The sequence below is a fragment of the Equus caballus genome, chromosome 7 (assembly GCF_041296265.1).
Source record: "Equus caballus isolate H_3958 breed thoroughbred chromosome 7, TB-T2T, whole genome shotgun sequence".
Taxonomy (NCBI): Eukaryota; Metazoa; Chordata; class Mammalia; order Perissodactyla; family Equidae; genus Equus; species Equus caballus.
Window position 1 is genome coordinate 3,874,181 of NC_091690.1, and position 27,598 is coordinate 3,901,778.

Here is a 27,598-nt window from a genome sequence, read left to right on the forward strand (position 1 = left end):
GGGGTCGGGGGGCAATGAGGCCTCTGGAGTCAACCCTTCTGCAGCATTAATTGGATCCCTACTGTGCGCCCCGCTCCCTGAGTTCCAGGCGGTTCCTGCCGCAAATCCATCCCAGCCCACGAGGATGTTTCCTTCCCTTTTTGCAAACGAGATGCCCGAGGCTCAGAGAGGGAAAGCGAGCTGCCCAGAGCGGCCCAGCAGGGCCAGGCCTCATCCCCAGCTCCTTCTGATGCCAGGGCCTCCTGGGCCTGTCCCCTCACCAGCCGCCTCACGACCTGAGCCGCGTGGGGCAGACGTGGGGGCGAGGACGCTGTCTGTCCAGATGGGGCCACGTGGTGGAGCCGTCGGTCATGAGTCCTGAATTGTCCCCATTCGTCACGGCGGCAGGAGCAGAGCGCCTGGAGTCCCGATCCCTGTCTCTGTGCCCTTGGCCACCGGAGCCGGACACAGAGGTGACAGGAACGGGGATGGGGGCGTCCCTGGGTGCCCCTCCCTGGTGCTGGCTTATGAAACGCTGCGGGTGACAGTGGTGCCAGACGAGACCCCATCTCCCACAGGCGACCAGGGAAAACATCCATTGACTGACTAATAACACGAAGCATTAATGCTCCAGAGAAAAGAATAGGATGCTGGGAGAATGCGGAAGCCGGGAACCAGGCCTCGGTCAGGGCCACCCCGAGGAAGTGACATGGAGCCTGTGAATCGGAGGATGGAAGGTGAGGGTGGGGTGGGGGTGTCCCACACGCAGAAACAGCGCGTGCAAAGGCCCTGTGGCTACAAGGAGTCTCTCCCGTTCGGGGTCCAACAAGAAGTTTAGCGGGTCTGGAGCTCACACCCGCCTGATGTCAGGAGCCCTCGGGGTCAGGCCTGGAGCCCTCATGATAAGGCCAGTAGCCATCAGGGGAAGCCCAGAGGAAGGGCTCCTGGGAGTCCCAGGAGCAGCCCCCGGCCTGGCAGCATCTCCCTCTTCTGCCGGACCTTGAGCCCCGAGAGGACCAGAGACAGGTGTCCCGGGCCCCACGCCGTCGCAGGGTGGGGACCTTTGCACAAATCCCAGAGGCTCCGCCTCCCGGGGCCCTGGCACTCCCTTGGCCGGGTGCCTTTGTGCAGTGAACAACCTGCCCCACTATCCGCGGTGCCCGCAGCAGCGTGTCTTGGCAGCTCCAGCAGCCGGCACAGGGCTGGGCACGCAGGGGGCCCTCAGTCAACGCCTGGGGGATGAAGGTGCATGTAGAAGATTCCAGAACCCAGCCGGGGGGCACGGGGAGAGAGATGGAGACGGCCTGAGGCTGAGCAGACGCCTCCCCCGGGAACCTCCCAGATGGACTCACACCCCACCCTGGAAAATCACCCTCGACCTTCTGGGAGCGCGAAGCGGGTGGGCGGCCCGTGGGAGGCGGCCCCGCCCCAGACGCCGCTGCCCCGGGGACACGTGGCCACTGCCAAGTCTCACCTGAAACTCATCTCGGCCCAGACTTGCTCCTCCGGTGGAGCTGGGAGCCTGGCAGGCCCGGGTTTCACAGCCCAGAGAGGGGAGGGCGCGGGCTCAGGGTCACCTGGGATGGGAGTCGGGGTGTCCCCCCCGGCAGAGGGGACAGCGTGCGCGAAGGCCAGGAGGGGACAGAGAAGAAGGGCAGAGGCCCCCCGAAGAAGCTTGAACAGGACTTTGTTTTAAACACTGAATCTTTTACTCAGTTCACACTCCAGGACGGTCCCTCAGTCCCCAGTCCCAACCGAGGTGGCCCTGGGCCCCAGAGGCCACTCCTCAGACCCAGAGGACACACAGACTCCCCAGGGGTCAGGGCTGGACCAGAGACAGAGAGATCTTGGCGACAGATGCCCAGAAGGAAGTGAAGACTGTTCTGGGAAGAGCAGAAAGGGCTGCAGAAAGAAGGGGGCATTGGAGCTGGGGTTTTGAAGGCTGAATAGGAGCTTGCCACCTGCAAACGGAGCAGAGGGGCTGTGTGGCCAGAATCCAAGGAACAGGCTGATGGAGGAGCAGGAGAAAGAAGGACCGGAGGAGCAGGGCGAGCCAATGGGCGATTCCCCCAGATCCAAGCTCAAGAAACCTGGGGACAGACCTCTGCCAGGCCTTGGTGGGCCTGCTCCAGAGGCTGTCATCTCTCCCCCTTGGGTCACTGGCACCGTCCACTCTGGTCCAGGACGACGGTCGGCAGAGGACACTTTCCACACTGTGGCTCTGGGACCTCAGGCCAGGCTTGTGCCCCTCCGTGCCTCAGTTTCCCCATCTGGAAAATGGGGATGCCGGCAGCCACTTTTGCTGGTTGTGTCCCTCTGAGGACCGGGAGACCTTCGACGGACAATGTGAAGGAGAAAATGGAAAATGGGAAGAAGGGTGGGGGAGGGGTTAGCCTCTGCCCCCGTCCGCCAGGCCACCGCCAAGGGGCGGAAGCGACAGGTCCAACATTGTGACTTCCAAACACGCCCGCGCTGTCGGGGCTTAAGAAACGGGTGCTGATTTGCATGCGATTTGCATGCGATTTGCATACTGTTTGTTAAATGTCAAAACGGCCTGAAAACGCGTCCCCCGCCCCTACCCGCAGGCAGCCCTCCCCTCCCCTGTCGGGGCCCCCTCTGGGCTGGGGACCCCGGGGCTCAGGGGCTGCTGGGGCAGTACCCGAGGAGGGGGGGGTGGCCTGGGACGCCCCCATCTGTAAAACGGGTCGTGGTCACGGCCCCCATGATCGCGGGGAACAATTGGCAGTGTGGGGTAAGTTGAGGCACAGACCCCGGCCCACAGTGGGGCCCAGGAAGGGAGCGGGGTGGTTATGAAAGGCCCCACTTTCCCGCCAGGCCCTGGGGGGCAGGTCCCCAAGTGTGCACAGGGGACGGTGCAAAGGAGGGGCCCAGCCGTCACCTGAGGCCTCAGTTTACCCACTGCCCCGCTGGAGGAGGGACCCCAAGGGGGCCGGGGGACAGGCAGAACCGGGTCACCCATGCCACACCGTGAAGGGGGGACCCCTGGAAGGCAGGGGGGTCCCTCCCTTCTCTCTTGGCCCGAGGAGAGATGTCCCCGCCGAGACCCCGTGCAGGGGACCAGGCAGTGGAAGGGGGTGGCCGTGGGGTGTCGCTGGAGAGCTGGCCGAGGGCTGGGGTCCCCCCGTCTCCACCTCGAGTCATCTGAGGCCCCCGGAGTCACTGGCTGCACCCCCCACCCCAGCCAAGGCTGTTCACAGCAGAGGGGACTTGTGGGGACCCAAAATGGGACAGGGGCTCCCTGGCTGGGAACCCGGGAGGACTTCCTGGAGGAGGCGCACGGAAGGGGCTTCCAGCGGGGACACGGCTTGAGCCAAGGGCCCAGCGACACGCCCCGGGTGGACGGCGGTGCCCGCAGCGGCCTCAGGGTCGCACGGCACGGCTGGCGGGGCCGGGGCAGCGACGTCCGAGGCCGGCGACAGGGACAGGGGCTGCGTCAGGAGTGGCCGAGCGGTCGGAACCAGAACCTGGAACGGCAGGAGGGAGGGGACCAGACAGTCTCCATCGAGGCCCCGGCCCGTGTCCCTTCTTTTGTCCCCAAGACCCGCGACGTGGACACTGACCCCTGAGCCACCTCCTTCCCGGTGGCCCTGGGACCCCAGGAGGGACCCCCGGCCGCGTGGCTGTCTGGAGTCACCTGGTGGCAGTCGCGGGATTTGCAGGCAAAGAGCACGAGGAGGCCCCACCTGCCAATCAAAGCCCATTCTTGCAACGGAAGCAGCGGGTGCCCGAGCCCAGAGAGGAGAAGCAACTTGCCCAGGGTCACACAGCAGGTCAGCGCACGTTAGTCTCCAGGTGAGCACGGCGTCCCTGCCCCAGGGGCCAGAGGCACAGGGTTGTGGAGGGCGGGGTCGGCCACAAAGCTGAGTCCCTTCTCCTCTCCCGGCCTCAGTTTCCCCATCTGTGGCCTCTACAATCTGGGAGGTCCCTTCTGCGCCCGAAGCACCAAAGGGACTTACTGGGATCGAGGGCCAGGCTCCCGCCCCAGCTGCTCCTTCAGCCGGCACCTCGGGTCCGCTGGGTCATGGCCACCGCCTCCAGGCAGACTACCTGAGGAGGGGACAGAGGGACACAGGTCAGAGGTCACACACAGCCCTGGCCTCGGCACTCCAGGCCTTCCCCATCCGGAGTTCCCGCCCCTGCCAGGACCCGCAGAGGGCGCCCGGGAGCCCCTGAGTCGGTCCTGCCTCCTCCGCCCGCAGCCCTCCAGGCTCCCCCTCCCTCGGGGGAGAAGCTGAGTCCTCCCTGCGGCCACCAGGCCCCGCGCGACCTGCCCCGTCCCCTCCCCGCCCTCCCTCCTCCCTCTCTCCCCCTCCTCCCTCTGCTCCAGCCAATCAGGCCTCCTCGCTCTTCCTCCCACACACCAGGCCTGGTCCTGCCCCAGGGCCTTTGCACAGGCTGTGTCCTCTGCCTGGAACACCCTTCCGCCCACTCTTCACATCGCAACCTGAAATGTCACCTTCCCGGGAGGCCTCCTCTGGTCCCCGTGGCCAGGGTGGCACCACCACCATCACCCTCTGCCTTCCTGCATCTTTCCACAGTACTTATTTCATCCAGCTTTCTATCCTATAGTTATCTGGCTCCGCCACTGAACTGACTGCGGGGTCCCCACGGGTGGGCCTGGTCCATCGGGTCCCCACTGGGTCCAGGGACCCAGCTCATTGCCTGGTACCCAGTAGGCGCTCCATTAATACTTATTGTGTGTGGGACGTTGATTGTGTGAGCGGGTGTGGCTCACTGGGGCCTGGTGGGCACAGCCGCCCTCAGCTCCGGGGTCACACCCACAGCTCCCGGGCGGCCCCTGCCCCACGCCACCAACGTGGCATCGGGGCTCTGGGTCCTGCGCCACCTTCCCCACCAGATCATGTGCGTCTCCCTGGGCTGGCCTGGCCCCTGCACGCTGTTCCCACAGCCACGTCCTTCCCTGCAGAGCCCTCCTGGGGCCCAGAGACCCCTCTCCTGCATCCCCTTGGCCGGGGGACCACTGTGGTGACCCCAGATGGCCAGGTCTGAGTGCGGGCGGCAAGGGTCAGGACGGGATGGTGGGGAGGGCAGGGAGGTGACGATGGAGAGAGAAAAGGCTCAGAGACGCAGAGAGAAAAACATCAGAGACAGAAAGGGACAGAGACACAGACAGACAGGATGATGGGAAACGAAACAGGACAGCAGCCCGGAGAGATGGGGACAGAGAGAGGAACGAGGAGAGGGGTGCAGAGAAGAGAAGGCTGCAGGCAGGGGGGCATCCAGCGGCCCCCACAGCCTCTCTCAGCCCTCCCCAGGGGTCCCTACAGCAGCTACCGCTTCACTGGGCAGGAAGGGCCCTGTCCACCCTCCTGCAGGACCCCAGCTGCCAGCCAGGCCTCGTGCGCCCCCGCCCTGACCCCCATCCCCGACCCCCGGGCCTCCGCGCGCCCCGCCCTGACCCCATCTCCCATCCCCGGCCCCCGCCCTGACCCCATCCCCGACCCGGGGACTCCGCGCCCCTGCCCTGACCCCCATCCCCGACCCTCGGACCTCAGTGCGCCCCTGCCCTGACCCCATCGCCAACCCTGGGCCCCGGCCCTGACCCCATCACTGACCCCAGCCCCCGCCCTGACCCCGTCCCCGACCCGGGGCCTCCTCGCCCCCCGCCCTGACCCCATCCCCGACCCCCGGGCCCCGGCCCTGACCCCATCCCCGACCCCGGGCCCCGGCCCTGACCCCAGCCCCGACCCCAGCCCCGGCCCTGACCCCATCGCCGACCCTGGGCCCCGGCCCTGACCCCATCCCTGACCCCAGCCCCCGCCCTGACCCCGTCCCCGACCCGGGGCCTCCGCGCCCCCCGCCCTGACCCCATCGCCGACCCTGGGCCCCGGCCCTGACCCCATCCCCGACCCCCGGGCCTCCGCGCCCCCGCCCTGACCCCCGACCCCGACCCCGGCACCTGGGCTCGCGCACGAGCAGCAGCACCGCGCCGTCCTGCAGGCGCGCGTCGTGCACCGTCTGGTGGTCGTCCAGGCGGCGCGCGTTGTAGTAGAAGGCGCGGCGCCAGGAGCACACGCCCCGGCCCACGAGCTGGGCGCGCAGGTCGCTGAGCGTGTCGCGCGGGCGCACGGTGAGCGGCAGCAGCAGCGCCTCGTCCGCCAGGTGCACCTTGATGTGGAAGCGCTTCCAGCGCCACAGGCCCCGCCGCAGCCCCTCCATCCCCGCGCCCCGCGCCCCGCCCGGCGCGCAGGGGAGGCGCCCGGAGCACACGCGGCCTGCAGCCGGCCAGGCGGACGCTCAGGGCCCGGCGACGGGCGGGGCGGGCTGTTTGGACGGAGAGCGAGGCCGAGGGGCGGGCTCGCCGAGGAGGCGGCGGCGGCGTGGGAACCGGGTTCTCCAGGAGAAGGAGGAGGAGGAGGAGGAGCGCGCCGGCCGCGGAGGGAACAGCCCACAGCCCGTGCAAAGGGCCTGGGGCAGGATGGCGCCTGGAGGGTTAGAGCAAAGGCTAGGAGGCCCCGGATGCGCAGGGAGGAGGGGACGGGGCAGGTTGAGCAGGGCCTGGGGTCGGCGGGGAGGACTCGGCTTCTCCCCCGAGGGAGGGGGCGCCTGCAGGGCTGCGGGCGGACGGAAGTGACAGGCGTATATTCGTCACTCACTCATTTTTTTCCCCTTCTTTCCTTCAGACTCGTTCAACAAGCACCGACTCTGCGTCTGAGCCTGGCTGGGCAGCGCTGGGCCACCCAGAAATGCCCCCAGGGCCCTGTCCTCAAGGGTCTCCCAGGACAGAGTGGGGGGCACAGCACCCGTCACAGACGTTCCCAGCCTGGGGTGGCCAGGGCTTGAGTAGCAGGAGAGGCCCCAGGCTGGAGAAGGCCCGTAGGTGGGGATGGCTTCCCGGAGGGGTGGGCATTGCAGCTAGGGTGTTGGCACATGAGTAGGAGTTCAACACTCCTACCAAGGAGGCCCCTGCCTGTGGTCACCAGCTGTGTAGTTGAGTGTGTGCCTGGCGGGGAGGAGCGGGAGTTAAGGCTGCGGCCAGCGGGAGGCACGGGAGGCTTGTGAGCAGTGGAGGGCCCAGCCGAAGTCTGCGCTGCCCTCCCCTCCCCGATCCTTACGACTCCTTTCCTAGGTCCTGCCAGCCTCTAATCCTGCCTCTGCTCCTTGGAAGTTCCTCAGAAAGATAATGTCCCTGGGCCTCAATGTCCCCATTGATCCAGTGCGGTTGTTACGAGGATTAAATCGATGTGCGCAAAGCAATTAGAAATGTTCCCACAGGGGCCGGCCCCGTGGCATAGTGGTTAAGTTTGTGCACTCCGCTTCAGCGGCCTGGGTTCGCCAGTTCGGATCCCGGGTGCGGACCTAAACCACTTGTCAGCCATGCTGTGGTGGCGACCCACATAAAATAGAGGAAGATGGGCACAGATGTTAGCTCAGGGCCAGTCTTCCTCAGCCAAAAAAAAAAAGAAAAACAAAAAGAAATGTTCCCACAGCATCGTCCCTCCCTAACTGGCTCTACTGGGAGAATATTCACGAAGAAGTACAATTCGATTCCTCCAAGAAAAGCAAATTAGAACAAAAAGAGCTGCAGAAAAGGCAGCCGCCCGGTGCCAGATGGTCTTCTGGGCGCTTGATTTCAAAAAGAGAAAGCTTCCCTGAATTCCCACATGACCTTCCTAGCTCCCATTTTACAGACCAGTAAACCGAGGCACAGAGAGGGTAAGCGACTTCCCCGAGGATGCACAGGGGAAAGGGGCAGAGCCGGGATGGGAGCCAGCACCCTGGCGCCAGCGATCGTGCTCTCGTCCACGGACGCGGCAGCTTCTTTTGCAATCGCCAGATTTCAGACAAGATTTTCAAGGCAGCTGAAGGCAAAGGAAATTCCAGGTGGATCTCCACCCCCAGCAAAAAAGAAAAACAAAAAGAGAGAAACTATAAAATTGCTGAAAGAAAACATGGAAGTTAAAAATAATAATAAGGCCAGTGTGTTGAAACATGACATTAACCCTGAAGCCTTTAATTAAAAGACTAATAACTGACTACACACAAATATAAAACTCCTGCGTGCACGCACGCACACACACACACACACACACACACATACACACACACAAAGACTAGAAGGTCAATGGACAAAGTCACTTTTCCAAGACATGATAGATGAAAGGCTGATGGCCTGCATATGTAAAAAGCTCCCAGAAATCAATAAGAAGCAACAACCTGAGCACAAAGTTGTGAACAGTTTTCGACAAGGACACACAAATGCTTCCTTTAAGTACGTGAAAGGGAGCTCGTTGCCAGTCACGCTAAGCTACCTATACAAAAAACCTACCCCCAAATCCCATTTTTCCTGAAATCCATCAGCTTGCTAATGAGGTCAAAGTTTGATCATCCGCGTGGGGCCGCGGTTTGGGGAAAAGAGTGATCATCTGAAATGGCGGCGTCTCAGATGACAGCTATCGAGCCCGTCGGCCAGCTGTGTCCCTCCTGGGCCTCGAGCCACGTGCCCGAGGGCGGCTTAGAGCAACACGTGCTGGGCAGCTTCCGTGGGCCCCACAGCAAACGCCGAGGCTGAGCTCCTGGAACAAGGAGGGAAACTGAGGCCCAGACGGGGGAGATGTGGGCTGCTGTGGACGCTCTCCGGGGAAGGTGGGCGGGCCGGCTCTACCCGCAGAACCGGTCGCCACGGCCCCAGAAGTCTCAGGGCTCCCTTCTCAGGTGACCAGCAGGACAGGTCAGCGAAGCCGGGGACGTGCGGCTGTGACATATGGAGCCTGGGCCGGCCGGTGCCAGTTCCAATTAATTGGGATTTTCTCGTGCGGCGTCAGGGACGGCCAGGTGGCCGCGGGCAGCGGGCCCTGTGCCCACGCCAGCAGATTAGAGGGCCCGCGGTTTCTGCTTGGAGACCCGGCATTATCTGTCACCGGCAATTACGGCAGGCCGGGGCGGACGGTGACAAGCCCGGAGAAGCCCTGAGTCCTGCCAGCTGAGAGGCTCCGAGCGGGGGGCTCAGGGAAATTGTGGACGCCCTGCGTCTTGGAACGCCCCACGTTCTAGACCCTTGGAATAGTCACCCCCTTCCGGAACATTCTAGAATCAGAGAGGCGATCAACACACATCCCTTCTGGCCGTGTGAGGGGAGAAGGAATGTCGGGGAAGGTTGGTGGAAGCGCGTCCCTCCCACGCTGCGGGCAGATGGGGAGGCAGGCTGGGCGTGATGGCGCCTTGGCCCCACCGGGGACATATGCACGAAACTGGGCATCAGATTCTGGAATCGAGGTTTCTCGTCTAGACTTGTCCCCTGGGATCGGCCCCGGGGCTGGACCTGCTTTCTTAGGCCCGAGTGATAGTTTTGAAAAAAAAAAAACAAGAATTGGGGAATTGAGTGTTTCCATTAAGAAGCTGGATCCTTCGTTGAGAAAGGCCTGTCTCAGTTCGGAGTGTGATCTTCATCGTTGTTACTTTCTGAACCCGTCTGTCTCCCTCCAGTGACATTTCATAAGGAATTCGTGGCTAGGAGGTCCGGCACGTCGGGGTTCCTCGTGGTCCCTATGGGTGAATTTTGTTATTGCAGTTTAGTTATATTAGAAACAAAGGCTATTTGCCACCAACAGGTTCCAAAGTGGCATCCTTCCTATGTAAAGAGTTGTTAGAAATAAATAAGAACAGAGAGACATGCCAAGAACACGGAGGCCACTTTGGACACACTAAAGACACAAGCAGCAAACTGTAAAAGAAAGACTCATGTGAAAAAGAGTCTCAGCACCCCAGAATCTCTGCTCTAATCTTTGACATCGATTTCTGCGAATCCCATAGTTGGCGAGGGTGCAAGAAAATGGGCGCTCGCCTCTCTTGATGGTTTAAGTTGGGACCATCTTTCTGGAAGGGAAAATGGCAAAGTGTCTGGACAGCCTCGATGGGTGATAACCAGTTGTAATGACATGCCTTTGTGGAGTGACAAGTCAGCTTTCTTTATCAGGATCTCCCCACTAGAATAGAAGCTCCCCAGGGCAGGGGTTCTTGTCTTGTTCGCTGCTGAGTCCCTGGTGCCTGGAACAGCATCAGGCTCTGATTTAAACACCCGGCCTGATCGAATATACTTGTTTTTCTGTACGTAGAGGTTCGAGAACCACTGAGCCAGACCAAAGGGGAAGATTTTGTGACCTACTGAGGTCTTCAAGGCATCCTTCAACTCCCTAGTGGGGAGAGGACAATTCTGGGGGGCTCCCGCTGGCCCCTGGGGCAACGGAGGTGCTCGCACTGAAAAGGATTAAATGAGATGATTTCTGACCCTTCCTGAGTCCTTAGACTGGGCCCGGCCGTGTTTGAAGAGCTTTATAAAACTCAGCTCACTTAATCACTTAGCATTGCTGTGGGGTCGGTGCTAACATGAGCCCCATTTTACAGCTGAGGAAACTGAGTCCACAGCAGGAAAGCAACACCCCCGCCCCAGCCGGGGCCTGGCACGTCGTAGGTACTTAGGTTTAGTAGAACCTACGTCTTGCTCAGTCAGCAACACGAACACCCGTCCTCGCCTCTCCGGGGAGTATTTCCTGGGGCACCTGGAAGCGTTCCCTAAATGTTTCGGTTCTCGTGCTCTTTGGGTGACTCAGCCGCGAGCGGAGACGGCAGTGGCGGGTTTCTGGGGGCGTGGAGACACGATCCGCAGGGACGCCCGTGAACACACCCCCAAGACAAACACAGGCGCCCCCGTTTCCAAACAGCGCAGACACGCGGACACACCCCCCGAGGTTTCGGTCTCCGGGCGAGGAGGCTCCGGACCCCGCCCCGCCTCCGTCTGCCCCTCCTCCCCGGGCCCCGGGCCTCCCGCTCGGGCGTGGCGGACCGATGGGGGAACCGGGGGCGGAGAGAAAGGGACGCGGGCGGCGGGAGGCACAGGGCACGGCTCTCGGGCGCCACCCGGCGGCCACAGGGCCTCGGCTCGGCGTCCCTGCGGGTCTCTGGTTGTCTCTGCGTCTCTGTCTCTCCCCAGTCACCTGCTGAGTCCCGGCCTCTCCCGGAAGTGAGCCGCCACCTCCAGAGACCCCTCCCTGTCCGCCCCTCCTATTGGCTGCACCCCCCGTGCCCGGTCCCCCCAGGGCGTCTTGGCATTCCCGCCACCACCGGGCCGCCCGCCGTGACTCGGTCCCGGACGCGTGATGACCTCCTCTGTTCTGGTCTTCGGGGAGGGGACCCCGGCCCGGAGGAGCACGTGGCCGCCGCGCTGTGTCTGGTCCCTGAGGCCACCTGGGCTCGCCCCACCCCCAGGGCTGCGGGGCAGGGGGCTCAGGGACAGTGGGGATCCCGACCCCTAAGCAAGGAAGGGCCCAGAGAGAGACTGCCATGGTCACCCTCTAAGAGGGCAGGCACCTCCTCTTCTTTTTCTTTTTTTTTCTGCTGAGGAAGACTGGCCCTGAGCTAACATCCGTGCTCATCTTTCTCCACTTTATATGTGGGACACCTACCACAGCATGGCTTTTGCCAAGCAGTGCCATGTCCACACCCGGGATCCAAACCGGTGAACCCCTGGGCCGCCAAAGCGGAACGTGTGCACTTAACTGCTTTGCCACCGGGCCAGCCCTACCTCCTTCTCTTAACCACTGAAAACCCGCCATGGCCCCCGGCCCTGGGCTCCGAAGCCAGTCTGACCCCAAGTCTCACCCACTCCCATTTGCTCCCGTTGCCATTTCCTCCAAGGTGCGCCACCCTGTCCTTCCTGGGGGCTCCTGCGCACTCTGTTCCCTCTCCCGGGATGCCCTTCCAGCCACCTCCTCCAGGAAGTCAGCCTCGCTCCACCCCCGGCTTGAAACCATCCGCTGAGCCCCCGGAGAGCGGGTCTGTCTTGGTCACGGTCATAGCTGTGACCCTGGCACGGCGGCCAGCGCCCAGGAAGTGCTGGCTGGGAGAATGCGCTGGAGAAAGGGCTCAGAGGCATGCTCGAGCCCCACTTCCCATCCGCCTGGCTGGGGTCGGGGGCGTAGGGGGGGTGGCCAAGTGGACTTCCTCCCACTCTGCGCCCTATTTTCCCAGGGACGGGGGTGGGGGCGAGGGGACATTTTCTGGGCCGCTGGTGAAACCGACCCCCTGAGGCTCGTTTCAGCTGAGTCTGTAAATATTTGGCGGCCGTGGCGGGCGGCGTCTATGCGGGAAGCTTCAGTGCCTTTTACGAGCCGCCCTGCGGGGCCCCCGGTGAGGTTCCCGTGGCTGGGTATGTGGGGCGCCCGGGCCGCTTCACAGCCGGTTGGCACGGGCTGGGGACGACGGCGGGGCCTGGAGAAGCTGCGAGACACCATCAGTGGCTGGCGGCCCTTGACCCCCAGCGGGTCGGGGCCCCTCGCCAGAACCGCTCAGGCGACATCAGAGCTTCCAGTCGCTGCTGAATCCCTGGGGGCAGGGGTTTCTGGCCAGGAGGCGGGAGGCCTGGCTTGGACCTGGCTCTTCTGGAAGGATGAACGGCAAGCCCAGACATTTGCTAAGCGCCGACTGTATGCTGCATGCCGTGGAAAGCATTTTAAAGGCATCCACGCGTGGCGTCCTCAGAAATCGCCTGCCCGTTTCCTGATGGGAAGACTTGGGGGTCAGGGGAACTGGCTCAAAGTCACCCAGGGGGCGAAGGGCAGACTGGGACGCGGCCCCTCCCACCGGGCTTGGTCTCTAGGAAGTGCCCTGACTCGTGGAGGCCACTGTGAACATCCACACCCAGGGATCCGCCTGGCACTTGACAACTGTCAGGATGGCAAGAGAGGCTGGAGGCAGGGCCTCAATCAGATCAGCAGGCCCAAACTGTGGCCTGGGAAGCTGTATTTTTAATAAGCACCTCCCCGCACCCCCAGGGAACTCTGGCTGGAGGTGTTCTTTGATCCTCTCTCAGGAACGGCAGCCTTACTACTGCACGCGTCCAAACGTTCCCCTCAATCTCAAAAGGACTGTCTGCCACCTGATGTTTCCCAAAGACGCCACAGGACGCAAGGATCTGGCGGCCCCATGAGATGCTCTGAACTAGGAGAATTTTCTAGCAGGGCCTCGAAAGACCCCATAGGCCTAACGGGGGATGAAAGTCTTGTGAAAACTTGAAAATACAGGATTAAGATGTGCTTTCTTTCTCCTCTCCAAGGATCCGATCAGCATTTACCACGTGTCTGCTACGTTCCAGATGTGTTAACTATGTCTATATTTTCTGGGTTTGGACGCTTTGCGGACCAGGGCCAGCCGCAGACCCTGCTGGAATTGTTCAGACCAGCCCTTCCCAAGCCGGCTCGCCCTGCCTGCCACTCTCTCCCCTCCCCCTGCCCGGCCCTAGTGCTTCCCCTGAGTGGACGGTGGGGACAGATGAGAACAAGACATTCATGAAGCTTCTAGGGGAAGGTGCGGACGACGTGCTGTGGGACAGGCGGCTGTGACAGGGACGAGGCAGGAGGGAGAGGGGCCGGGGAGGCCTCTCGGGCCCCAAGCACTTTCCGCTGGAGCAGAATGTGGCCCCTCTGGTGTCATATTTGCAGCCGGAGGCAAACCCAGGTGCTGTGCCCAAAGTGGATCTGAGGATGTGCAGGAAAAACGCAACAGCCCATGGGCCATCCGGCTGCCCCTGGGGGCCGGCCTCTCGGGGGAGATTTGGGGGCCCCAGCACCGCTTCCAGCTCCGCCGGGCCGGCTTCCAGCCCGGTCCACCCCAGACAGCAGTAGGGACATAGGACGTTATCCTTAATGGTTAGACACGCGAAATAACGTAGACGGTCGTCTTTGAGTCCGGCCTGCTCGTTGGTGCTCAAAGCAATTGTCGCTTTACCACCGTGTGACCTCAGCGTGTGGCCCCTGCGTCCTGGGGTGGCCGAGAAGGGCCGTGTGGGTGAGTCCCGGGCTCTCTGGGGCTCTGGGCCATCAGCTCTGTGTGATCTTCCTGGGACTCTGGCTCCCAGGGCAGCTGTGATGGGCACATCTGGGTTTGGGGGTGTTGTGTGACGTCTTTGTGTCCCGGTATAAAGCGGTCACCGGCCGCAGGGACTGTGTACGTCTCACTTCCTCTACCAGCGTTCACGTCTGCGACCCTCAGCGCAGAGTTTGTCACACCCCGTGTGATGGGCAACGTACTGCCCCTCCCCACGCAGATGCTTCGAATCAGAGACCCTTCCGGACCGGGGTCAGGGGAGATGGGACTAAGGGAAAAGGATCAGAAGGATGCCACGCGGCTGGCTCTGCAGATGGAGGAAGGGGCGAGGAGACAAGGAGCGTGGGCACTTCTAGAAGCTTCTAGAAGTGCTAGAAAGGGCAGGGCATTGGATTCCTCCCCTGGCGCCTCCGGAAGGAGCCAGCCCTGCAGACACCTCACGTCTTAGGACGTCTGGCCTCCAGAACTGGGAGGTGAGTGGTGTGGTTTTAAGCCACGGAAATTGCATTAATTTGGTACGGCGGCAACAGGAAAAAACCCCGTTATCCTGCAGGTGTCGGATCCTAAAATGAGGACGGCGCTCCCGGGAGAGGAGGAAGTCACCGTGCCCGAGACCTGGGATGGAGGCCTCGTGCCCATTTGAGAAAGCTCAGGGCTCCAGAGAGGGTAAGTCACTTTCCCCAGGACACACAGCGGATGGAGGAGGTGGAGCTGAGATGTGTGCCCACCTGGCAGGTGACAGCCCATCCCGTGGCTGTATTTGGAGGGGAAAAAAAAGCCTCCAAAGGCCTTTTTGTTATGTGGCGTCAGAAATTCTTTGACTAGAGCGACGCATGCAATTTTGAGACTGGCAATCATGGCGCAGGCTTGGGAATTCCTGCAAAGGGAAAACATTGAACCTAGGAGCTGTCGTGAAACGTAATGAAATCTTTATGATCACAAAATGGAGCAATGGATGAAGTTGACACGTTTTCGTAGATGTGGAGATGTTTGATAAGGTATTAATTCTGATTTTGTGTGCTCTCATAGTATTTTTGGAGCCGCTCACTTCTTCCCTCCTCCTCTCCAGGCCCCAAGACATTCTGCGGGTCCCCCGTAAAGCATGGGCGCCCCGGGCCCTATTCCTGTAGGCCTCTCGGGATCAGTCAGCATTTATGAAGCTCTTACTGTATGCCAGGAGCAAGCATGAGCTCTTTACGTTATATAACTAACTTAATCTCCACAAAGGCCCTCAATGGTAAACGCTATTATGATCCGCTGCCTCCAGTTAAGGAGGCCAAGGCAGCGAGGAACGATGGACTCCCCGTGGGCTGGCGGGGAGGCTGGGTCCCGGCGTCTGGCTCTGAGCCCGCCCGCCCGCCCGTGTCTACCCCAGCGGCCCCCATTCCCGACACCCAGCAGCTCCTACCCCAACTTTAACATTTTTTTTTTACTGTGGTAAAATACATGTAACGTGAAACTTACCATCTTCACCATTTTAAGGGCACAGCTCAGCGGCATGAAGCACACTCACACGGTTGTGCCACCATCCCCTCCATCCGTCTCCAGAACTTTCCATCTCCCCAAACGGAAGCTCTGTCCCCATGAAACACTGACTCCCACCCCTCCCCCAGCCCCTGGCCCCCCATCCGCTTTCTGTCTCTGTGGCTGTGGCTCCTCTGGGGACCTCCTGTGAGTGGACCACACAGTGTGTGTCCTTCTGTGTCTGTCTCACGTCCCTGAGCATCACGTTCTCCACGTCTGTCCATGTTGGAGCAGGTGTCAGGATCTCCTTCCTTTTCATGGCTGCGTAATATTCCAGTTTCTAGATAGAACTACATTGTGGTTCTCCACACCACTACATACTAGGATGGCTATTATTAACAAAAAACAGAAAATACCCAGTATCGGTGAGGAGGGGCGGACACTGGAGCCTTGCCCATGGCTGGTGGGGATGCAAACGGTGCAGCTGCCGTGGAGAAGGGTCTGCCAGTTCCTCAAAAGTCAGGCCTACAATCACCTTATGACTCGGGAATTCCACTCAGAGGTGCCCGCCCCGGAGAATGGCAAACAGGCGTGCCAAGGAAAACACGCACGCCCGTCTCCATGGCAGCATCCTTCACACGAGCCAAAAGGTGGAGACAGCCTGTCTCCCCCGGCAGCCCCTTCTAGAACGAATGTTTCATTCTACCTCCCTTTTCTGTTCTGAAATAAAAATCAGTATCACATAACTACTCGATTGAAAAAAAACCACCACCAAACAACACAATGACTGCCAGATCAGACACAAAGAGAAGCCCAGAGAAGAGGGCATCTGCCAATACTCCTCAGGCCTGTGGGCGCTCGCGCCCAGCCCGGCGGCAGCGCGAACACAATGAGGCGCTCAGCCTGTGCAGCCGGCTCCGACCTGTGACACTGCGACAGCAGCTGGGCAGGCATGTGGATCCGGCGCTCCGGAGCTGTGCACAGAAATGGTTCCAGACTAACCGAGGAGCAATTCCCAGGAAGAATCTGTCTGTAGGGAAAGCGGACAGTGCTCTTGCGTTCCCCCAAATTCCTGTGTTGGAGTCTGGGCCCCGGGACGTCAGAATGGGACTGGTTTCGGTGCCGAGGCCTTGACAGAGGTCATCGGATGCCAATGAGGCCGTGAGGGCGGGCCCTGACCTGAGGGGACCCGGGTCCTCAGAGACAGCGGACGTGCGGATGGGACGCTGGTCCGTGCACAGCCCCAGGCGGGTCTGGCTTGCATCGCCCGACAGGGAAGATCCGGGTCCCGGTCCAGCCTCCAGCTTGCAGAGGCCCCGGGGGCAACGTGGAGCCGGCGTCCTGTCACCCTGTCAGTGGACGAGGACTCCAGAGGCCCCACACAGGGGTGGCTTGCGAGGTGCTTCTTGGCGGCCATTCAGAGGCCGGCCGCCCTGCCTTTCATGCCCCGGCTCCAGCCACCAGCTGGGCCCGATTGTCACATGGCCCTTTTACAGCTAAACGCCCCAGCGGGAGCGCAGACGCTCCGCCGATTGTTCGGCCGGTGGGGTGGCTGTCCTACTTTCGGAGGGGAGGGAATCGAGGTTCCCGGCAGGCGGCACGGAGGATTAACTCGTACCACGCCGGAGCAGCACCGTGACTCGACTCGGGGAAGCCAGCTCGCCCTCTGTCCCCGGCCCCCCGGGTCTGCAGTCACCCCCGGGGGAGGGAGAGACGCGCCTGCTGTGGTGGCTGTCACCCTGGGGCAGGGATGGCGGGCTCAGGAAGCAGCCCTGGGACCAGCCAAGGCCCTGGCGGCTGTCTCTGATGGAGAGAACTGGAATGGCTCATAATCACCAGTGAGGACACTGCCCACGAGCCTGCACTCCTGGAAAATGGGTGGATCGGGGGCCAAGGAAGGGCCACCCCATCCCTGCCCCTCAGTTGGAGCCCCGAACCGCACACCAGGCCGGAACCCCCCAGGCCCCTGCACGGGGAGCCCCCACGGAACGCACAGCCTCACTCAACGAGGGCTTCCTAATGCCGACCCCACGCTGCCACCCACGAGCTCTGGGACCCCGGGCAGACGACCGCGCCCGGCACCCGGCTCCTCATCTGAGACGGGGCACGGACGCCTCGAGTGGCGGGACCACGCCCGCTCTGCAATGAGCGGACACACGCGGGTGCGAACCGTAAACTTTATTCATGGAAAATGGAATGCCTCGGTAACGGAAACCTTGTCTTAGAAACGGCAGAACAAGAACACGTTTATTTAAAAAAAAGTGACTTCACATTGAATTGCGCTACAACAGGGGGGCAGGACCTGGTTTTGCTTCTTAAAAGGGTCCCCGCATTCAAGGGACGCTGGCGGGAGCCGCGGCGTGTCGGTCAGTAGCGGCGGGCGAAGTGGGGGTGCGGGTGGGGGTGTGGGTGGGGGACGCGGCTGCCGCGGTCCTGGCCGGCCAGTCCTCCGCCTTCCAGGGCGCCCCCGGGCAGCGCGTGAGCCTGCGAGTGCCCGCCCTGTACAAAGCCGCCGCGCCTGCAACAAAGGCGCACGTTTGTCCCCGCGGCCCGCCTGGCCTTGTTCTCGCGGGCGCGTCCCCGGCCAGCGCCTTTGTCCGCGTGCAACAGAGCAGAATCGCGGGCTGCGCTGGGGTAACCGAGGACGGCCACTTGTGCCAGCTGCCAAGAGCTGCTGTGGAATTTGTGTTCAAAACACCCAACCACACAAGCTGCTCGAACACACAAAAGAGGGAGAGGACGGGGAGCAGGGACAGTCAACTGGACCGCGGACAGCACTCCTTACCCAGACATCCCGCCCCGGCTGGCCATGTGCCCCGGCCCCGAGGGCCCCGACAGGCCCCGCTCGCCACCTGCAGGAGAAGAGAGAGCCTGCCAGCTCGCCCTCCGGGTAGCCTGGGGCCACCCCCGGAGGTGCCCGCCGCAGCGGCCAACCCTACCTTGCCACCGCGCGTGCTCCCGGCCCGCCGTGCCCGCATCCACCGTGCCCGGCCAGGTGCGCTCCGGATGCTCGTCCAGCCTCTGACAGTGCTCCGTCCAGTCCCGTCCGCCCCTTTACGAAACAGAAGACAGACATGCAGCTGTCCTCATGCACCTCGACTGCAGCTGCGGGCTGGCTCATCACGCCCACGTCAGGGGTGTCTGAGCGACGTGGGCGAAGGAGGGGAACAGACCCGTCCTCAAGGACACATGTGGCCAGGGAGCACACGGGACGGTGTTTGGCACAGCTGCCATCACAGCGTGTGCGTGAGACCCCCCTCACCCCGCCAGGACGCCAGAATCCGACAGACGGACAGGAACATGTGTTGGTGGGGATGGGTGGAGACGGGGGCCTCGGGCCTGGCAGGTCCTCAAAGAGCTAAACACACAGGGACCACCCGACCTAGCAGTGCCGCTCCAGGTACCCACCCCCCCCGAGGAGAACGGGAACCATGTTCACATGCAGCCCTGGACACGAACGTCCACGGCAGCTTCATTCTGTAACAGCCCCAAAGTGGAAACAGCCCAGTGTCCACCAGCTAGGGAAGAAGCCACACAGCGTGTCCCTCCACATGCGGGCACACGGTGCGGCCGTGAAGAGGAGTGAGGCCCTGACACTGCCGCACGTGGACGGACCTGCACACACAACACTCAGGGAGAGAAGCAGACACAGAAGGACACACGGCGTGTGACCCCATGGACAGGAAACGTCCAGAACAGGCCGATCCACAGACAGAGAGCGGGCTCGTGGGTGCAGGGCCTGGGGGGGTTGGGGGCACTGCTGATGGGGACGGGGCTTCTTGTGGGGGGACGGAATGTTCTAAAATTGATCATAGTGATGGACGCACAACACTGTGAACACGCTTTAAACGGGTGAACCGTGTAGCATGTGAATTACTTGTTGAAAAGGCTGTGCAAGAAAAGCTTCAGAGAGAAACTCTGGGAGACTGAAATCCAAACATGGGTCCAGCGCACGGGCACCAGCGGCCCCGGCGGCGGTCCAGGCCCAGGACGAGGGACCCAGCAGAGCCCGCACCTGGCTGTGAGGGCGACGCTATACGGCCCCAGACAGTGAGCCCGGACGCGTGCACCGGCTGCCGTCGGGCGACAGCCGCTCAGGGCGCTTCCGTCTGAGCAGCAGTGCGGCCGTGTAAGTCCCCACAGCTGGCTAAGGCAGGATGGACCAGACGACAGGAAAGGCTCGCGCGCTCAGGAGGCCGTTCGGGCAGGATGACTACGTCCACCAGCGGGCGCCCCAGCCCCGCTCAACCCCTGGACACCCCCAGAGATCCTGCGGAAGCTTGTGCTGTGACCCGGCCCCGAAAGGCCCGAGGACAAGCGGGGGAGGGGCTTCTCCTCGCAGCTGGGGCCAGTCTGGGGCCCGGGGCGGAGGGCGCAGTGGGGAGCCCGCTCGCTCACCTGGGTGGTGGCGGCAGCCCCCGGGCCTCGCTCATCCTCTTGTCAGAGCCGTAGCCGCCCCAGCCGTCTCGGGAGTCCCGGCTGTGGCGCTCTGGGGGTCCGCCGTGGCTGTGGCGGTCGTCGTAGTGCTGGAAGGCACGAGAAGGGCGACTCCACCTCGTCACCCCAGACGGCCCGTCAACCCGCAGACCCAGGTGTGAGGACTCGAGGAGCACCCGCCCGCCCAGGCCCCTCTGACCCGGCGCTGCCTGAAGGCTCGCTATGACCCTGACATCACAGGAGGTCCTGCACAGCCCTTGCTTGCTGATTCCTCCTGCTCGACAACTCCCGGGGCCCCCCAGCATCATCGCTGGCACCACACCAAGCACCCGGGAAGCCCCCTCGGCCCTGTGCTTCTTGGAGCTCGGTGGCCCTGCTGAAGGGTCCGCCAAGAGTCACTTAGCAGTTTCCCCAAAGAACCAGACACCTTGTCCTTGCTGATGACGGGAGGGCCCTCCCACACGCCCAGTGCCTTCAGACCCCGCTGCGCATCCCTATGGAGGCGGCCGGGGCTCCCTCACTCCGACACCCGGAGACGAGGACCACAGATGGAATGACCAGCATCCTGGCCACCCAACCCTGCGCCCAGGAACCCAGCACATCTGGGCAGTGAGAGAGCACGCTCCAATGTTCTCCCAAACGTAGCCCTGTTTGAAAAAGCCACCATGCCGCCGCCCCACCTTCTCATGGAGGCCCAGACTGCCCTTCGCTCTGAGTCGACACCGTATGCACCCCACACGGGCGCCTGCAGATCACCAGCCACCGGGACCCCCAAACCCAGGCTCAACGACTCCCTAACGGAGCGCTAAGCAACAACTGAGAGCTCCTGGCAGTTCCCACTGGGTGAGCTGAAGCAAGGGCAGGCCCCCCGTACCAGAAACTCACGCTCACTATGCCGGCCAGACGGACGGCCCACCCCCGCCCCTGCCCCGAGGCGGCGCCCAGCCCGCGGTCGGGGTCTCACTCACCTGCCCGTCTCGCTCTCCCATCACTGCCCTCGGACCTTCCCTCCTGCAAAAGGAAAGATCTTATTCCAGCGGCCGCGACGGCCCCGCACGACACTGCTGGGGGACACGCAAGAGCTCCACCACCAGACACTCACTGTCACCACCTAAGGACGCTAAGGTACTCCGAAAGAAGAGCCGGCTCGCAGCTGAGGCTTCTCCCCGCGGGCGGGAGGGAAGTCGGGTCCCGAGGGTGGGAGGAAGGATTTCACTGGCCTAGGGTCCCTCAGAGGGGCCTCCGGAGCACAGACCCAGCCCTGAAGCCAGTGCCTCCCACCTGTGGTCTGGCGACAAAAGCAGCCTCTGAGGGTCCCGAACCTCTGGTCCGACCCACTGCACGAGACTAACACTGAGCCTCAGACCACCTCCAGCGCAATGAAGGACGTGCACAGCTTCTCAGCCGCCCTCCCCCGCTCCCCACCCTTCCAGAAGACCTAATGAACTAGGAAATGGCTCAGCGATATGCAGCCCGGGGGCCAGCGGGAAAGCCAGAGGATTCTCAGACTGGACATCGCGGGCTGCCCTCCCAAGGCATCAGACCCACTCCTGACTAAAAAAGGCACTGGCAGAAAAGGAGAAGAGAAAAAAAAGGCGCTGGCTGAAAAAGCCCACCCCGACCTTCGGAACACGAAGCGGGCCTAAAGGAACTCTCCCACCGTCGCCGGCCGCTTCTGTCTGCGGCACTGGGACCGGGAGGCTCGGGGAGCCACGCCCCTTCTCGAAACAGCTGCCTCTCTGTGATTCCAGTGGGCCATGCAGGGGGAGGACGGGGGGATGAGGAGGCAGGGCCGGGGAGCGACCCCTGGGTGCTGTGAAACCCAGAGCCTGGGCCCCTAAGAGGCTGGAGACCTGCCCCAGGTTGCCTAGGTGCCATCTGTGACGAGGACAGCACGTGAAACGAGCTTGGAGGCACCTCCTGCAGGACAAGTCGAGGACGTCGAAGGGACCACAGACTTGGCACCTTGCTCGGGGCCTGGTTCTAAAGCCCACGTGCAGCGGGGATGGTGCAGCAGGAACCTCACGAGTGGACCAGGCCTCAGGGGAACGGCCGCGGCGGGCGGCACTGACCTGTCGGCCACGTGGTCCTGGTACTGGCCGCGGTCGCGATGGTCGCAGTCGTGGAAGCGGTGGTCTGGCCGAGGGAGGTCGGGGCGGTATCTGTCCTCCACGGCCAGGCGCTTTCCTTCCGGCCAATAGGGATCCTCTCGCCTGGTTTTATCACAAAAAGGACGCAAATTCCACTTATGAAAGAAACCGAGGGAACAAAGGAAGGGGGTGGAGGCGCGAGCTCTCCCCCAGCCTGGTATCATCTAAAACGTCCCACAGGGCTAATCTCAAAACGTTCAATCACGATGGCTTTGATTAGAGAGATGAGAAGCCCCCAAACCGCCCTGAGGCGCCATGGTCTGCTCGGCCACCATGGTGAAAGGGCTGCTGGGAGCTTGCTGCACCACGAGGCGGCCGACACCTTGATCCCGCGCGCGCTCACACGCAAGGGAAAGGAAGGACCTGACCCTTCTGGAACGGCCTTCTAGCCGCCACACTTCCGCCTTCCCGCCTTCTACAGGAACCTGGACCTCCTGGGGCATTTTTGCAGGAACAAAGGGGATTAGATGGGGGCCAGTGAATGAGACGCAGCCCAGCTCAGGACGCCCTCCAATGACCTCCTTCCCCATTTTCACCAGCAAACCAGGCTCCCGGGCGTGGGGAGACGGTGACCGTCAGGCACACAGCGCAGAGAGCTGGAGAGCAATCCCCCCACTTTTGCACCAGGAAGGCAGTTTCCTTCCCCACCCGGCGACGCTGCCTCTCCCGCTACAAGGACACACAAGGCCCAGCGCAGCCCTGGGTTCTCCAGACCAGCTCCTGGACGGTGGCTCTGCTTCCCCAGAAACCACAGTGCCAGGGATGGGGCGGCGCGAGGAAGCACCACAGGCCCTTAGCACAGGCCCATACCGAGGCACACAGCCACCCGATTGAGACAACCCCATGGACGAGGGCACAAACGACCACGGGCTCTGCCAGGGCCCCGGCGCGCCTCGTCCGCGCGCCCCTCTCCCCACCGGGGCGCAGGAAGGGCGGCCCCCCCTCACCGGCCGTCGTCGTAGGGCCGCCGCAGCGCCGGCCGTCGCTCCTGCTCGTAGCGCAGCTGCTCCTGCTGCCGCCGCAGCTCCTCGCGCTCGCGCTGGATGCGCTCCTGCTCCTTCCTGCGCTCGCGCTCCACGCGCATGCGCTCGCGCTCCAGCCGCTCCCGCTCCAGGCGCTCGCGCTCCAGCCGCTGCCGCTGGCACTCGAGCTGCAGGCGCTCCCGCTGCAGGCGCGCCTTCTCCTTGCGCTCGTGCAGCGCCTCAAGCCGCTGCTCCCGCTCGCGCTGCTCGCGCTCCCTGCGGGCACACAGGCGGCCACCTGACGTCCCTGTGCAGGCTCAGGTGTTGGCTGCCCGACCAGGCGCTCCGGCGCGGACCGGTCCCTCCTGCCCAGCTACTTGGATCGCCGGGCACCCCACCTCCCGGCTTCCCCTTGCTCCCCACGGCACAGCCAGGGCTGAACCAGGAGGGAAGGGCGGCGGGAGACAGACCCCAGGGCCAGGTGGGGAGGATGGGCTCAAAGGCACCAAAACACAGCCCCCCATTATTGGGGAGAGAAAAGGAAAAAAGCCAAGGATGGCTGCGACTCTAAAGGCTGCTGTGGGCACAGGGCAACCCCAGGAAAACAGGCAAAGGCCACCGGGGCTGGGAAAGCTGGCCACGTGGAGGCAGAGAGGACAGGGCTGCAGCAGAGAGGCCGGAGCATCACTGGGGACACCTCCAAGGGCTCCGCTTGAGCTCCATGAAGCCCCCAGACCCTGCGCTGCGTGGCTGTGGTTTGTCACAGCAGCATGTGGAGAAATGACAAGGGGGCTCTGCTGCCCCGGTGATGGCGGAACCGGAGAGCGGCAGCGGCTGCCTACTTCCGCCCAGCCTCCCTGACGAGAGGGAGGGCGGCCAAGGATGCACTGGGGGCTGCGGCCACCTGGGAAGGCCACTAGCACAGTAGCGCCAGGAGTGGGGACGCCACTGCCATGGGGACAGCCCTCACAGCCGCCACCTGCCTGAGCCCAGGAAATGATGACCATAGAAGGGTCTGGAGGGAAGACAGAGGCCTCCACACTGGGGACCGGCCATCAGAGCCACACGCAGGGGCTGGCTCAGCGGGCCAGGGGCCGGCTGCAGCCAGAGGATGCCCTCTGGGCAGAAACGGGCTCTGAAGCCCGACACGCCATCCATGCTGTGCCGCTTGTGACCTGGGGAAATGCCGCCCCGGCCTCGGGGAGCCCCCGGGAGCCCGCCCGCCTGCCGGCCACTCACCGCCGCCGCTCAGTCTCGCGGATCTCCCGCTCCCGCTGCCTCTGGCGCTCTCGCTCCCGCTGCTCCTTGATCTTATCAAACGACAAGATGTCTCTCTTCTCTTTGCTCTCGGATTTACGGTCCTGACTCTTGGAGCTCTGTTTACCAAAAGTGCTTTATTAACATCAGAAAAGTGATTCCCACGATGGCACACTGAATAAGACGCGGACCTGGGTGACACTGGGAGTCTCCGGCCCGGGGCAGGCCATGAGCTCCGCTCTGCATCACGCCGCTCGGCCGGTCCTCTCTCAACCCGCACACAGGGCCCTCAAGGAGGAGAGGAGGCAGAGGAACCTTCGGGAACCCGCTGTCACTTCTCTGGCGTGGCAGAGCCACGGCCTCCACAAATCTACAGCCAACGAGGCTATTCGGAGCCCCGGGGCACATGCACATGACGCCACGGTGGCCCATTTGTTTAGGGGCAACAGCAGTCAGGCCAGCGGTGTGGACCACTGGAGGAGGGGCTGCTTGTCGTGCTCTCCTCGGGGGGCTCAGGCCCCAGGCAGGTGGCTGCCAAAGCCACTCCCCTGTCTGCAGAGCCCTCGGCACGTACACGGCCTTCCCGAGCACGCGTGTCCATTCTCCCTGGAGAGGGCAGCAAACACGAGTGGCCGCCTCCCCTGCGGAGGCTTCAGAGGCCGGGACGCCCCAACGGGCACGAGTAGGCCTCTCCAGGACGTGTTTACCCGGCTTGGAGCCCGGGCCCCCAGCCCTGAAGCCCAGACTCTCGCCTGGGAGACGGGTACTCAAAGGTCCTCAGCTTATCTTCCAAATCAGCCCGTGGGGGAGCAGCGACAACGAAGGACAAAGCAACCGAGAGAAAGGGGAGCAAAGGCTTTGACCAGATACTTCACCAAGAAATAACAGCAGCAAAAACCCCCCGAAAAACCAGGGGGAGGCACAGAGACACAGAGGACAACTTCCTTACAAGGACACTCTGCCACCCAAACATGGTGATGACACCCTTCGTCCATGAGACGGGCCAAAAGCTGAGATCTGGTCGCAGCCCCCTCAGTGGGAGGGAGGAGAGACAGACCCCGAGCTCCCGGGGAGGGGAGCGACCCAGTGCAGAGGCCAGCGTGGCAGAGAGCCCCGGATCGCATTCCGGGGTTCAGAACCCAGCCCCAGCTGCCCACCCAAGGTCAGCGTCTCCACGACCTTGCTGAGGGCTCTCCAGGAGTCACAAGCAGACACCTCTGCACCTGCCACCACTGACGGGCTTCGGCGCCTAGACACAGGCCTGCCAGAGGCGCACAGGGAGGTGGCGCCACAGCCATTTCCGTGGGGCCGTGGAGACAAGCATGTCCCCAGGGTGCCAGTGAGGGCGCTCACAGCGCGTCCACAGATGGAATCACATGCAGCTTCAGAAGGAACGGGAGACGCAGGGCCACCCAGACAGGTCCCAGGGGCCCCATGCAGAGCGCAAGCAGCAGCCTCAAGAAGTCACGGGCTGCGTGACTCCGCCGACACCATCCTCACAGCGACACCTTCTAGAGACGTATGACGGGGGTGGGCTGGGGGGCGTGGACAGTAAAGGGGAGACACCCTGGAGCTCTCTCCGTCTCGAGTGCGGTGGCGGCCACACTCATCCTCTCTGGTGCCAGAACGTCCTGGCACGACACATGGCCCGTCCTCCAGGGTCCCCTTACTGGCTTGTCGTGTGCGACAGTCACAGGAGACGGAACCACCGGGGGAAACTGGGTGACGGGTACCCGGGACCTCTGTACTAACTCTTACAACTTCCTGTGAGTCTGTAATTATTCCAAAACTTAAAAATTTTTTTTAACAAGTCAAACAGGAGAACTACGTCTCAACAGGTGAGGCTCCCAGGACGCAGATGCACAGAGTGCACGAGGGCAAGTCAGAGGACGCTCCTCTCCCCACAGGGCCTGTGCGCGTGCGTGCGCCGCCCTCCGGGACGCGGTGTGGCCGCTGTGGGGGCAGAGGCACCCATGTGCCTGTGCTGCGTCTTCCTGTACCGCCTGGGTGCTCGTTCGCGCATCGTTACTACTCATTTTTTTTACATCAGTTATTTGAGTGGTAAGATCACGTGTCTCTTTTTTCCTCTAGATTTCTCTGTATTTTATGATTTTCATGGAGGCCACAGAAAGAGCAGCATAGGAACTGCTGCCTCCTGGAATCCAGATGTTCGCTCTGAAGTGAAGTCTCGACACCGCCCAGTGCGCCTGGAGGAACGACTCCGCGGTCCCTGAAAGGGCTCTGCTGTGCTCGAGAACCTTCCAGCTAGAACCTTCGGCTGGGAAGCAGAGGGCTTGTCTCCCAGAGCGGGAAAAGCCAGTGCGAAGCCCCCAGCGTGCCCAGCTGCGTGTCCAAGGTAGGCAGCGCGGCTCCTTCTCGGGTGACGGGACACGCTCAGTGCTAAGGTGGACTTAGCTTCTGGGTTATTCAACAGAAGATCAGAAAGTCGACTCCAGAAACTGAACAAACCACGAGGAAACTAAGCACAGAGCAGACCCCGCCCTCCGACGAGAAAAGCAGGTCCCACCCGTCCTACGGATGGGGCGCTGCTGTCCGAGCGGCTCACCCTGACGAAGGCTCGGTGAGGGGGCCACAGGGGAAGCCAACACGGCAGGGGACTGTTTTGAAATAAGTTCTAGAACCTGCGTTCTGTCTGTACACACAACCTGAACAGTCAAGGACGGGCCTGCCGACGACTTCAAAGAACTGAGAATTTTAAAGGTGAAAGCACTGTTGTCATAACGCCAATCAAAGTGGCCGCTAAGCGCCCCCACGACGGCGGGCCTGCAGGGGCGGGTGCAATACTCACCCTCTCTTTGGACCTGCTCGTGGTCTTCACGCTAATGACGGGCTCTCCCTTCGATTTGTCCATGACGACCGTCCGTTCCATTCCTCTGCTTCCTTGAGGAAGAAACAGCCACCTCTGAGAACACACGGCACCCCACAGCCCGACAGCGAGCAGACACTCGAGTGACTGACGCCCTGGGAGCCTCTGCACCCCTCTTTCTCCTCCAGCAGAGACAGTACCAGCAAGAGGCCACCCCGGCTGGCAGTGGCTGGCGCACCTCGACAGGCCCGTGCCCACGTGGACGGCGGTGCCCGCGATCTGCTCACACCTTACACCTGAGATATGAGTCGGAGAACATTCCATGCCATGTGCACACACCCGCCCTGCAGGCTTCCTCGAGCCCACACCAAACCCCCAGCATGACCAGTCTCGATTTTTATCCCTCCCACACATTCTAGAAGGCTCTGCGGAATCTGGGTCCTGGTGCTCTGAATCAGACACTGCCGGCTCCAAGGGAGCCCCAGCCGATGGGGGGCTTCCCTTCACCTCCTACAGCGATAAAGGCTTCCAAACCCGTCTCCCCCGACACGACCACCGGGCGCCCCCCGCTGGAGCGAGTCGTGATTTCGGCAGATCTGCGACACTCGGGGAACATCGTCAAAGCGCGTCCCTCACGAGTGCCGGCCAATTACCCGAAC

General features: G+C 62.5%; 2 protein-coding genes across 9 annotated transcripts in view; both read right to left on the minus strand.

The window, feature by feature from the left end:
- Positions 1–1,665: 1,665 nt before the first annotated feature.
- On the minus strand, positions 1,666–6,341 carry TINCR (TINCR ubiquitin domain containing). 5 transcript variants are annotated; one of them, XM_070272549.1, is made up of 4 exons: positions 5,921–6,272; positions 3,957–4,047; positions 3,561–3,683; positions 1,666–3,464 (listed from the first exon to the last, which is right to left on the minus strand). In XM_070272549.1, exons 1-2 carry the CDS (start codon positions 6,178–6,180, stop codon positions 4,044–4,046), a joined length of 264 nt encoding a protein of 87 aa, XP_070128650.1. In that variant the 5' UTR covers positions 6,181–6,272; the 3' UTR covers positions 1,666–3,464; positions 3,561–3,683; positions 3,957–4,043. The 5 variants fall into 5 exon arrangements, with proteins under 5 accessions (XP_070128650.1, XP_070128651.1, XP_070128648.1 ...); XM_070272550.1 differs by having other exon boundaries at positions 3,635–3,683; positions 5,921–6,268; XM_070272547.1 differs by having other exon boundaries at positions 3,635–3,807; positions 5,921–6,268.
- Positions 6,342–17,469: 11,128 nt separating this feature from the next.
- The window catches only part of SAFB2 (scaffold attachment factor B2), a 30,177-nt gene continuing 20,048 nt past the window's right edge, over positions 17,470–27,598 (minus strand). For 3 of the 4 annotated variants that reach the window (XM_023644507.2, XM_023644506.2, XM_023644508.2), the window contains exons 13-21: positions 26,922–27,013; positions 24,095–24,231; positions 22,841–23,131; positions 21,816–21,956; positions 20,712–20,754; positions 19,705–19,832; positions 18,246–18,358; positions 18,092–18,158; positions 17,470–17,824 (exon numbers count right to left, since the gene is read on the minus strand). In XM_023644507.2, coding sequence (XP_023500275.2) covers positions 17,674–17,824; positions 18,092–18,158; positions 18,246–18,358; positions 19,705–19,832; positions 20,712–20,754; positions 21,816–21,956; positions 22,841–23,131; positions 24,095–24,231; positions 26,922–27,013 — 1,163 coding nt within the window. In that variant the 3' untranslated portion in view covers positions 17,470–17,673. Of the gene's footprint in view, positions 17,825–18,091; positions 18,159–18,245; positions 18,359–19,704; positions 19,861–20,711; positions 20,755–21,815; positions 21,957–22,840; positions 23,132–24,094; positions 24,232–26,921; positions 27,014–27,598 lie in introns of all 4 variants that reach the window. The other variant, XR_002808999.2, reaches the window with a different exon arrangement.

Coding starts and splice junctions, on each gene's coding strand:
- TINCR (XM_070272546.1), bottom strand. CDS start 6,180: ATGGAGGGGCTGCGGCGGGGCCTGTGGCGCTGGAAGCGCTTCCACATC.